This window comes from Lagopus muta, chromosome 26 (assembly GCF_023343835.1).
Source record: "Lagopus muta isolate bLagMut1 chromosome 26, bLagMut1 primary, whole genome shotgun sequence".
NCBI lineage: Eukaryota > Metazoa > Chordata > Aves > Galliformes > Phasianidae > Lagopus > Lagopus muta.
The window spans coordinates 37,337-48,204 of NC_064458.1; the positions used below are offsets into that span (position 1 = coordinate 37,337).

At 50.3% G+C, this 10,868-nt stretch overlaps 2 protein-coding genes across 3 annotated transcripts; both read right to left on the bottom strand.

Moving 5' to 3' along the window:
• Nucleotides 1-612: 612 nt before the first annotated feature.
• On the bottom strand, nt 613-4,865 carry MYDGF (myeloid derived growth factor). The gene is made up of 6 exons (XM_048927458.1): nt 4,614-4,865; nt 3,825-3,875; nt 2,985-3,046; nt 2,456-2,537; nt 1,844-1,916; nt 613-1,473 (listed from the first exon to the last, which is right to left on the bottom strand). The coding sequence occupies exons 1-6, from the start codon at nt 4,848-4,850 to the stop codon at nt 1,394-1,396; spliced, it is 585 nt and encodes a 194-aa protein (XP_048783415.1). The 5' UTR covers nt 4,851-4,865; the 3' UTR covers nt 613-1,393.
• LOC125684891 (procathepsin L-like) lies at nt 4,865-10,798 on the bottom strand. 2 transcript variants are annotated; one of them, XM_048927456.1, is made up of 9 exons: nt 10,486-10,798; nt 9,972-10,096; nt 7,449-7,574; nt 7,171-7,293; nt 6,875-7,024; nt 6,415-6,639; nt 6,160-6,328; nt 5,849-5,963; nt 4,868-5,693 (listed from the first exon to the last, which is right to left on the bottom strand). In XM_048927456.1, the coding sequence occupies exons 2-9, from the start codon at nt 10,023-10,025 to the stop codon at nt 5,594-5,596; spliced, it is 1,062 nt and encodes a 353-aa protein (XP_048783413.1). In that variant the 5' UTR covers nt 10,026-10,096; nt 10,486-10,798; the 3' UTR covers nt 4,868-5,593. The 2 variants fall into 2 exon arrangements, with proteins under 2 accessions (XP_048783414.1, XP_048783413.1); XM_048927457.1 differs by lacking the exon at nt 7,449-7,574 and having other exon boundaries at nt 4,865-5,693; nt 9,972-10,798.
• Between the last annotated feature and the right edge of the window lie 70 nt (nt 10,799-10,868).

A 10,868-nucleotide genomic window follows, 5' to 3' on the forward strand; every position in this document is an offset into this window, starting at 1 on the left:
CAAATCCCTAATCTCAATGTTCTTCCCTGCACCCCACAGCAAACACACACCTCATCCTCAAACCCACTTTCCCATCCTGGTGAAGCCATGGAGAGCTCACCCTCTGCTAGCAGAGCCACCTCACAACCTAGATTTCTATCCCAACACTGGCCATCTGAGTCTGGGAAATGAGTCCCTTTGATTCTGTTTTGCTGACTCCCTCCAAGCAGCTGGTTTAAGGGAAAGAGATCACTCCTCAGACCTGCAGGTTATCTGCAATTCCAGGAGCCACCCAATGGAGAAAGAAACGTCCAGGAACACTCTGGAAAACAAAGCCTGTAAAATTCCCAGTGCAAAGTACTCTCAAAGTTGAGGAAACTCCCACAAAACAGAAAAGCTAACAATAACCACAGTTGACACCAGGCATCAGCTCTGGGCAAAGCACCTATCATGACAGCACTGGGTTACAGGTTCCTGTGGGCTGCTGGGATACCTCTTGGATGTGCAGATCCCCCATAAACCTGCAGCCACCTCCTGCACGACATCTCAGCAACTCCTGGCTAAGTAAGCACTGAACTGGATTGCTAGGCATCCAGTTGGAGAACAGGAATCATAGACCAAAGCAAACCCAGGTGAGAAGATGATGCTTTATTTGTGTATTTACACAGGATAGGAATTCCACTTTCCCTCGCTGTTAATATTTTAGATAAGAAAAAAAATGCTTCTGTACATAGAAAATAGTCCTGCACTGTTACTGAGACATGAAAGTGTTGCTTGGATTGATTCCTGGGTTGTGCCAGAATAAGAAACTGCCTTCCCCATGCCAAGTTATCCCAATCTGCAATCTGCACTAGGACAGGAACAGAACATCCTCTCCAATTAAGCCAGTGATGGTTTTCCACAGTAGCACATAAGAAGTCAATTGGCTTTGACCAACCCTATCCCTTCCTTCCCCCTTCTACCCAATTTAATTTGTTTCTTCTGTAAAGCTTCCAGAGAAAGAAACCCTGTTACCACCTTCCAGAGACTCCAGGGTTAACAACTTTCATTTAGGAGATCTTGCTTAAATCCAGCTGCTGCATTGCTCCTCCTAGCAAGGAAGATAAAGTGCTGTTTTAGAGGGCTGCTTTACCATATTCAGATCACTGAAGTAGAAAGAAGGCAGCAGAATGGCTGGCTCTAGATCAGGATTTTCAGAGGATGTTTCCAGCTGCAAAGCACACTGTTACTCTGACACAAGACAGAACGCATTTTTCTCAACACCTCAACGCCCCCCACTTGTCTTGGACCCTAGCGCACCTCAATATGGAAAACATGAAAGGTTTGGCCAACTGAAATAACTGCCAATAATAAGTAAACTCCATTGTCTGCCATGGTCTCCTGGCCGAAACACTGCCCAAGAGCATCTTCAGAGTCACAGCTCATCATGGGGAGTTTTTGCTACAATCACGAGTTTCGACAGTTCAAAACGGAACTTGCCTTCCCTGTGAGACACTACAAAGAGAAAAAACAAGTACAGGATAAACAAATGGTAAGGTATAAATAAAACAGCTCTGCTGGTTCCCTTCCAGGATGATAAAAAGCCAGCAAGTTGGACACTGACGTTCTTTACATGCACAGTACAAGCACACTGTGATAAACCCATTCTTCCCTATGCCAATTAACACTTAAACAGGAAGGGGACCTGCAAAATCTTGCTGCCAACTATGGATCATGAACACTACACTGCTGACTCCATAATGTGCAGTGTCTGCCTCCATGCTGTCATCTATTGGCTTTAAGCTTAACTGCTCATCTCCTGGTAGACAACCAGGCTTGTCTCCCACACCAGGCCCTTTTTCATGTAGTTTTCGCAGTCACAGACCTGTCGTTTCAGTGATTTCGAATTCTTCCTGTTTTAAGGGGATGTCACTCTGTGCACCCACTGCAGCTTGAGACTGAAACAGGAAGGAAAAAAAGCTTATGCAATTGAGGTAATCTAAGAAGCTAGTGCATCTAAAGCAAATAAACAACATCACATTTTGAAAATGAAAAAACTTGTCTTTTAATAATGTGGAGTGAAAGAACTACATCTGCAAAGGAAATCTGAAGGAAAATTCCTGGCTAGGTTTCCATTTCCTTTTAAACCACAAACTAGCCACCTTCAGATGACTGAAAGTCAAAGAGATGGAAGAATGAATTTGCTGAGACAAATCAAGGTGCTCCTTGTCCTGTGCATCCTGGCAGGATGGTGTCTTTTGGAGCCAATGACATTGGCAAAACCAGCAGTTAACCCACAGCATACAAGGAGCAGAAATTAAATAGTGCTGGAGGGTCTTTCTGCAGACACTCGGTCCTGACTGCCACCACTCTCTAATTAAGGGCATGGTGGAGTATATTTTACTGGACAGATGTCTCATGAAAGTTTTCAATGTTCAACCCACATTTTACAGCAGCTTCCCACATGCCTATATCCGAGTCATCAGCTTGGACTTACATAAGCCATGGCGTATTCTATCTTGGCTCCTTTCACTTCTGATTTAAACTGGGTGAAGAAGAGGTAAGACTTCCCTTGGGGCCTAAAATAAGAACACAGCCTTTGGCATCTAAAGCAGGGAAAGGTTATAATGGGAGGTGAGATCATAGGGAAGGGTCAGGCACAGTGGCACTCTGGTTCTTGGCTCTCTCTAGGCCACAAGCATTAGAGACCATCCTGCTCTGACTTTCCAGTGAAGGGGCAAATCAGGCAGCTTCTTCTAATCCCTGCTGTTGGTAGAGAGGGTGGAAGTGTAGACGAGTGGCAGGATACACAGCTCCCTCCCTCCACAGCCATCTCTAGCTCTTTTGTAGCTTCAACTAGTATAGTGAAGAAATCGGGGAAGAAACATCACCTGGCTTGTGAGACCTCCCAGAGTCACAGCAACTCCCGGGAGAGGAAAGCCAGGAAGCACCATCCCTGCTGCCACAGGGAAGAACCCTGGCCAAGCCGCCACCTGGCTTGTTGCTTTTCAGGTTAAACCACACACCTCCAGACAGAGCAGGAGAAGAGCAGGTTGTCTTCACTGACTCCAATGTTCATCTGCCATTGCTGCAGAGGGGAAAAGCCGCAACAGTTAATCTTGAGAAACATCTCCCATTTTCCAACTCATCCCCGCCTCCTAGGTGCAGGAGCACCACTGTGAAATTGCAAAACATAATTACAGAACAGCTGTTGATGGCCCCTTCTATTTTGTTTGCACAAAGCAGGAGCCCTGGTCACTCTTTCTCTTTTCCCCACAATTTCATCAGTGCAGTTATAGAAAAGAGTACAAGTCTCATACCATTTTACAATAAAATAAAAGGACCTGGTTCTATGCAGAGTTTCCTAAAAACTATGGAGTTACTCCTCCAAGGCCCTTCCTACCTACAGGGGCATGAAATGATAACTCTGTTCTCCATTGAAAGCATTTGGCCCCAAGATTCATTAAAACTTACAAATGTCATGGCCTTGTGTGCCACAGCATTGTTACAACACACAGAGGACGCTTCCATTAAAGAAGCAAACCCAACAACGCTATTTTTGCTAACACATGGTGTCGTAAATGGTGCCACCACCCTCCCTCAGCTCCTGGGCCCTGGAATCAGCTGATCACAAAGGAAACCACTTCCTTCTTGTAGAAAAAGAAGTTTCTTGTCCTGGCCACAACTAAACCTAGGGGACAAAATGATGACTGACCAACTGAGGCTTCTAGCAGAACAGCAGCCTTTTATCTCTGAGGCACATCAGTCCTTCCCAGTTACTACTGATGTCAGCACTGATAACAACAGAATCCTGTTCTGTGCAGCCAGACTGAGCGCAAAGGAAGAATCCAAATTGCCCAACTCACCTCATTTGTTCCTCCCTGAGCAGAGTACGTGAAAGTGCAGGTGTAATCTCCCTGGAGAAAGAGAAGATCAGCAGCTTGGCCATGGAGTGACAAACTGTGTGAATCTACCTGTACAACATCAGTACTTCACCAACATGAGACATGGGAACACCTGAGAAGGCCATGAGGGGTGTGGGCACAGAGGATCCCCCACTGGTCTGACTCTAGGAAGAGCCCCAGTATTGGTGGGGGCTGCAAGGCCCTCATCCAGGAGGTGCTCTGGGGGTCTCAACAGAACCCTGAGGATCTGGGCTAGGGAGTGGGCAGGAACCTGCAGTTCCCAACTCACCAGATCCCCTCAGCACACCCTTCCCTAGAGACTCCTCCTTCCCTTGGAGCCCCTCACTTTCCCTTGAAGCATCTCCTTCCACTGAACCCCCCTCTCGACCCGGCCTAGGGAGTTCTTGGTCACAGGGATCATCCCACCCTGGTGGCGACACATTTCCTTCAGCTAGTGGCCATTCTTTGGCGCCCCAGACCCCTTTCTCTTTGGAGACCCGATCCCGGTTCCTTCCTTCCTAGAGATCTCATTCCTTTCTAGTCCACCCCCACCTGAAGGCCCCTTTCCCAGGCATCGCTCCCACAGCAACCGGCCCAGACCCCCCACCTCCCACCCCTGTCATCTACCACTCGTCCCGCCTTCCCTGCTGTCAGCCAATCCCCGTGCCAGGAGCGAGGAACGACATGCGTTCCCACCAATCAGCGAGAGACGCGTACACTCTCCTCTCCCCGTCCCTCCTCTCCCCTTACCAGGCTCCGGGAGAAAGAGTGAGCCTCTCCGCCGGGCCTCACGTCGAAATCAGCTGTGCTTGCCTCCTCCGCGGCCCGGACCGCTAAGCATAGCACGGCGGCCGGCACCACCGTGGCCCACAGCCACCGACTGCTCCGACCGCAGGGCGCCGCCATCTTGAAAAGGAAGCCCGCGCTACGGCGGGCGGAAGGGGTCAGCGCGGGCGGCGAGCGGTTAGGGGGCGCCGTGGCGGCCATCTTGTGTGTGGGCAGGGAGCCTGGGTTGGGACGTAGCGGAGTGAGGGCAGGGACTGCGAGGACTCTTCACGACTGGGACAAAGAGCCATTAGGATACGGGACAAAGTGACGGCGTCTACATGGACAGCGCCCCTGGAGCCATCCCGCGGGCTGGCCATTTCAGGGCTGTGTTCCCCTTTTTATGGCCTTGTGTTTGCTCTCAGAGAGAGCGAATCCCCACAGTATTTGATAGACACAGAAATAAGCAGCAGAAGGTGAAGGAAGTTAAGGGTTTTTTTTTCCATGTGTGCTGCAGGTTTGCTTTGATAAGGAGTTACTTTATAAAGAGCTAGGCTAGGAGGGATAATGTTTGAGTTAGAGAGCTGCAGTTGTGGCCAAAAATCTCAGAGCTCTGGCATTTGAGATTCAGATGGAAGGAAAAGCACCTGATTGGGCTGTAGGCATCCCTGTTCTTTGCAGAGCGGGACAAGATGGGCTTTAGAGGTCCCTTTCAACACAAACCATTCTGTGGTTCTATGAAAGGGGCAGAGAAAGCTCCTTTCACCAACCAAGAAAAGAAAAAAAAGAACCTGCTACATTAGCCATGCCTTAGCCCCCCTTAGCAGGCACAGAGTGATTAGCTATGCCATTTTTAATTGTTTCTCACACAGACAAAAGCCCCTTCCTGAAGGAAGCATCCCTATCCTCACAGCAAGGCAGGGGAGCAATCCCAGTGAGTGCCATCTTCCTTCCAGTCCAGGATCTCACAGCAGAGGAAAGCTGGCCTGGTTGGCCACCCCACAGTGGTTTTTGGCTCCCTTCAGCAGGCGGATGTAGCCCTGCTCACCCCACACCTCTGACCAGCTGCAGGAGGAAATGGAGAATGAGCGCATGTGCACTCCCATGGCACAGGGAGACGTGTCACATGTCATGGGACGGGGATACTCCTGCTGCATCTTTGACCTCGTGGAGGAGCAGTGGACAGGCTGAAAGTGATGGCAGATCTAAGCCACCTCTACCTATTCTTTAAGATCCAGTAGCTCACATTCTTCTTGCCCTCCTGGCTGGTACCATAGCCCACAGCCAACATCCCATGGTTCACCTTCTGGCTGCAAAACATACTGCTGAAGATGCCTGGAAAGAACAGAACTGAGTTGTCCAGGCTCTGACCCCGGTCAATTCATCTCCTGGAAAAAGGAGGGTGGCTGATCTTATTCCCCTGGGCTGGGTGCCCTGTGGGCTCTGCTAGGGCTTGGCTGCCCAGCCCCACAGCAAGGCACACCTGCCTCAGTCTACCTAACCACACCTCTCCAGGTGCAGGAGTTGATACCTGATTTGTAGAAGTGAAAGAAGAAGCTGCTGGCATCCACTGCCACAGACACAGGGCCCACAGTTGCCACTGCCTGCTCCAGCGCTGCCTCACTGCCCTGGGCCACCAGCCAGACTGTGGAGCAGTTGGCCGCCCTGTCCCCAGGGTTGTATCGGCAGCTAGAGGTGTCCTGAGAGCAGGGAGAAAGCAGTGCCAGGGCTGGGACCCACAAGCACAGCTCTATCCCTGATTGCCCACCTTCCTGCTGCCCCTTACTGTGGCCTCGTAGGGGTAGACGTGCTCGGAGTTCATGCCACCACTGTCATGCACATACTGGAAGGCACGGGTCATGTAGCCACCTTGGCAACCGTTGTTGCCCAGCTTCCAGGAGCAGTCGATGAGGTTCTGCTCACTCAGCACTGCCAGCTTCCCCGTCCAATTAAAGACAAGTCCCTCCAGGGCCCCTGTGGCACTGAATGCCCAGCATGATCCACAGTGCCCCTGGGTGAGAGGGAAGTGATGGGGGGGATCACAACATCATTCCAAAACGTGATGGAGGGTGACTCCATAGTGTTGCTTTCCAGCTCCTCATCTGCAAAACTACAAGAAACTGCAACAGCCAAAACTATAGGACTGCTGGGTTTCACAGAATTCTGGCCCTTTGGAGGATGCAGTCTCTGGTTTCTGCTGCTGGCACCCATCCTGTGGCCCTGGACAGAGCCCCCCACGTGCCTACCTGGTTCTTTACGGGTGTCACGTAGCCTCTCACCCTCCAGTCTACTTCTGCTGGGGTCTTCTGAGCTGCCGATGCCTGGAAGGTCAGTGCTGGCTCCTCATGCTGCACTGGGGTGAAGCCATTCAGGAGTTGGTTGAACTCCTCATCCATCTGTAGGTGCATATGTGTGTGTGCAGGGCCACCTGCACTGCTGCTCCCCATGGGCAGGTTGCACCCCAGGGAGCACCATCACTCCAAGCAGAGTAGGCTGGGGGCACCTAGCCCTCAGATCAAGTCCTTGGAGAAGGTGCAAGTACCAGGTCCCCGTAATGGTTCATGCCCAGGCGGAACGTATGCTGCCCCTGTGACTCTTCCCAGTTGTGCTGCTCTATGCGCCGTAGGTTCTTCTCCCAGACCTCCCTGCGGATGACCTCAGCCTCCTGTCAAGGGGCAGAGCAGCTTGGGGTCAGGAACAGCCCCCAGGAGCATCAGAGGGGCCTTCCCAGGTATGGACCCTTCTGAAGCTGACCCCAGGCTGTCAGGCCCAAGGGAAGCTGAGCACAGCCAGGTCCTTCCGCAGCTGGTGCAGACGTACCCCAGGGTACTCCTTGGCATATAGGCTCTTCCACCCTTCCCAGGCCTCCTCCAGTGCAGGGTCCAGTGCCATGATGTAGCCCAACAGGGCCAGCAGCAGCCCCAAGGGCACAGTCATGGCTCTGAACTGAAGGGAAAAGCAAAAGAAGAGATGAGGTAGGCCTGGGTAGAGCCCCATGGTTACTCTACAGCCCCTGGATTGGGCAAGATAAATCCTTCCAAGTCTGGATTAAAGATGAGGGGAAAGCAGAGAAAGGCAAGATATACATTTGTTCCTTCAGCTGGATCAACTTTTGTATGGACATGCAGCTGTTTTGACAGGAGCTTTAGAGGGTCTTAGCTGTCTGTCCTTTTTGTGGTATTTAACTGTCCTTTTTAGGAGAGGAATGAATGGCTTCACAAGAAACTGGAGCCCCATCCTGTTCCCTGAGTGGCAGAACAAAGCAAATGCAGACAAAAGGGCAGTGAGAAAAGCAGGTACAGCAGCACCCAGTGCTGCTCCAGGACCACACTGGACACATTCCATCTGCCACCATGCAGCAAAAGCCCCTTTACCCACCTGCAAACCTGTCCCGACCACATTATAGTGTTTGTCCCCAGTTGTGCCTGGTAGCAGCTCAAGCACCACGTCCCCCACCATGGAGGGACTTGAAGGCTGCAGATAGTGGAAGCCGCTGGCTGCAGACACACCATCCCCACTCCTATCTGTCAGCTTGGGTGGCTCTGGAACACCCTAGTTTGTCCACCCTTCCTGCCTTTCTATGCTCCCTACAGTCTCTCCACAATTTTTATTTTCAAAATCCCTTACTCAGGGCTGCTGCATTTCTCTGCTGTCACACTGCCTCATGCTCCCCACCCCCTTCCTACAGCAGCAGCCACCTCATGCATTCCTCCCTGTTGACTGCACCACTAACACTGAGACTGCATGTTGGCATCTCCAGAGCAACGTTTGCCTAGCGGCCTGAGAGCTGCAGCTAGCCCTGAGAGCAGCACCAGGAACAGGGATAAAGATATCTGCAATGCTTTCTGGAAAAAAAAAAAAAAAAAAAAAAAAAAAAAAAAAAAGAAAGGGGGAAAAATGCACAGACCTTTCCCCAGGTTGTGCCTTTTGTTGGCTCTGCACAACCCTGGCTGAAGCACAGATGCATGAGGGAAGGTCAGAAGGGAAGAAAAAGGACTGGCATGAATGAGGCTGGGGGCCAGGGGGAATGCCTATGGCTCAGCCTCTGCATCCCAGTTCAGAGCAGCTTTGGGACTCGAGGCAAAACACAGAGCCCAACACAGCAAGAGCCACAGCTGCTGGGCTAGGACAATGCTGTTCTCACTTGAAAGCCAAGGGGAAGCTGCAACAGCCTCTGAGCAAGGAGCTTGAGCTAAAACCAGAGAAAATAAGTTTGTTTCTACACAAGGAGGAGGGCAGCACTGCAGTGAGGATTCCATGGGCTTTGGAGCAAAGCACTGCATCTGCCCCAGCTAAGAGGCAATGGGCTGGAAGCAGATGTGTGCATGCTTCTCCAAAAGTCCTCAGTGAGGACATGCCATGATCAGTTTACACTTTGCATTTTGCAGTCTGACTCCCCCAGTCCCCCACCACTGCAGCCATTTGTCTTCCTCACACTGCTGCTGCACAGCCCACGCCTCCTTTGATGGAATCTGATGAAACGTATTTTGCAGCAAACTCAGCCATCCCACAGGCACTGCTCTGCAGAGCAGCAACAGTGAGAGAACAGCACCCAGGACTGTGCCCTGAGCTTCCACTACTGCAGCTTTGAGAGAAAGAGCCATCACCACACCTTTATTCCCCAACACTTTGGGAACGGAGATGCTAAGAAGCTTTCCACTCGACCATCTTTCAGAGTAACAGCATCTAGCTAATTCTGTAGCTCAAGAAGCAGTTCAAAATGACTTATTTTTGAAACAAAACATCTGTTCTCCACATCCTACACCTAAAAATAAAACTCCACACATTGGAGTTTCATGGGAGAAGTGCCTCCCAACAAACTCAGGCTTAGTACTGAGGAAGAGCGCCTTCCATCCGGCCTCTCCAGCATCCATCACAATGCCCTCCATTTCCTGCAGCCGTTACCACTTGCCCTCACAGGAAGTTAACTCTGTTCTATTGCAGCTGCAAATCCTCTATCCAAAAGAGCTACTTTGCTGCTTCATACTCCAATTCCCTGTCTCTCAGGACAGCTAGGTGGAAGCCTTCTATGCCATCTGTATTTCAATCTTGTTACATATAGAAAAACTTGGGTTTGTAGTGATTTTCCAAGTTAATGCCTCTCAGGATCTCAATACCTAACAGAAGAAAACTTTATTTTTTTATGGCACCAAATAATCCTGCAGCTTCAGAAGCAAGCTTGAAGGATCAAAGCAGCTGGCAGATAAACTGTTCATCTATAAAAGTTTAAGAGTGCATTGCAGACATTTTAAGAATACTTGTTCTTTTGGCACAGGAAGAAAACACTTGAGATTAAGACTTAAAATAAGCAAACCCCGCAAAATAAAGCTTCTTACCACGTACCAGCACCCACCCAGCTGTGAAGGGAGTGACTCTTCTCTCTGTGAGCAAAAGCATACCCTTCTCTTAAGGAAGCTTCAGAGATGTGCAACTTCCTCCATTACCTCCTCTTCCGCTGCTCCTCAGACCTCAAAGATACACCAGAAGGTACTAAGCAGGGTGCATGATCGAAGCTAAAGCATGACCAAGAGAGTCAGGTGAATTCCTGGGCAAGAAATATGCTCACAGCCATATAGAGAAAACAAAATCCTCCAGCTGTGAGATGCTTTGCATTTAAAATGAAAGTCTCTAGCTTACATCCTCAGGGCATTTAATAGCAATTTAATTAATGCTCAACTCTAATACAGAAAGAAAAGCAGCAAAGCCAGGTTTTGTAGGCCTTAAGTGCCACAGAAAGCAAGCATGGGCGAGTATTCAGATACTTGCAAAAAGCAGCTCTATGCCCAGCACCCACGCGTGTCCTCCCAGCGTGGGATCAGAGCTGCCAGTGCTTGCAGATGAGCCGCCAGGCTGTTACCTGTGCCACAGAGCAGCTGCAACCCCAAGAAGTCAGAGGGAGCTGGGATGCTGGGTGAGGTTCCTATCTCCACGGCTGAGGCTACTTGCAAGCACGGGAAGCCTCCCTCCAGGTCATGCAGTGCCTGAATGGCAGAGCCAAGAACAGTCCAGGATTGCCTGAATGGCAGAGCCAAGAACAGTCCAGGATTCCCAGCTCTCCACCCTGCAGCATCTTCAATTGCTGGATCGTGCTTCGTTTGAGGAACATCAAGGCTTTAACATTCTGTCCGCTGTCTGACACAGAAACCAAACAAAGCACTTTGCTTTTACCATAAAAGCAGTTTTACCCATTGTAAGCCAGATGGTGCTTCCTCCCAAGCCCTCTCCCACACTCCAAAAAAA

Excerpts from the sequence above, each read along its gene's own strand:
- MYDGF (XM_048927458.1), bottom strand. The coding sequence starts at position 4,850 with ATGGCCGCCACGGCGCCCCCTAACCGCTCGCCGCCCGCGCTGACCCCT. Across the intron at positions 3,876-4,613 it reads ACTCTTTCTCCCGGAGCCTG|GGAGATTACACCTGCACTTT; the intron begins GTAAGGGGAGAG and ends CTCTTTCTCCAG. Across the intron at positions 1,474-1,843 it reads CGAAATCACTGAAACGACAG|TGTCTCACAGGGAAGGCAAG; the intron begins GTCTGTGACTGC and ends TTCTCTTTGTAG.
- LOC125684891 (XM_048927456.1), bottom strand. The coding sequence starts at position 10,025 with ATGCTTTTGCTCACAGAGAGAAGAGTCACTCCCTTCACAGCTGGGTGG. Across the intron at positions 6,640-6,874 it reads TGACACCCGTAAAGAACCAG|GGGCACTGTGGATCATGCTG; the intron begins GTAGGCACGTGG and ends CCTCTCACCCAG. Across the intron at positions 5,964-6,159 it reads CTTTCACTTCTACAAATCAG|GCATCTTCAGCAGTATGTTT; the intron begins GTATCAACTCCT and ends TGTTCTTTCCAG.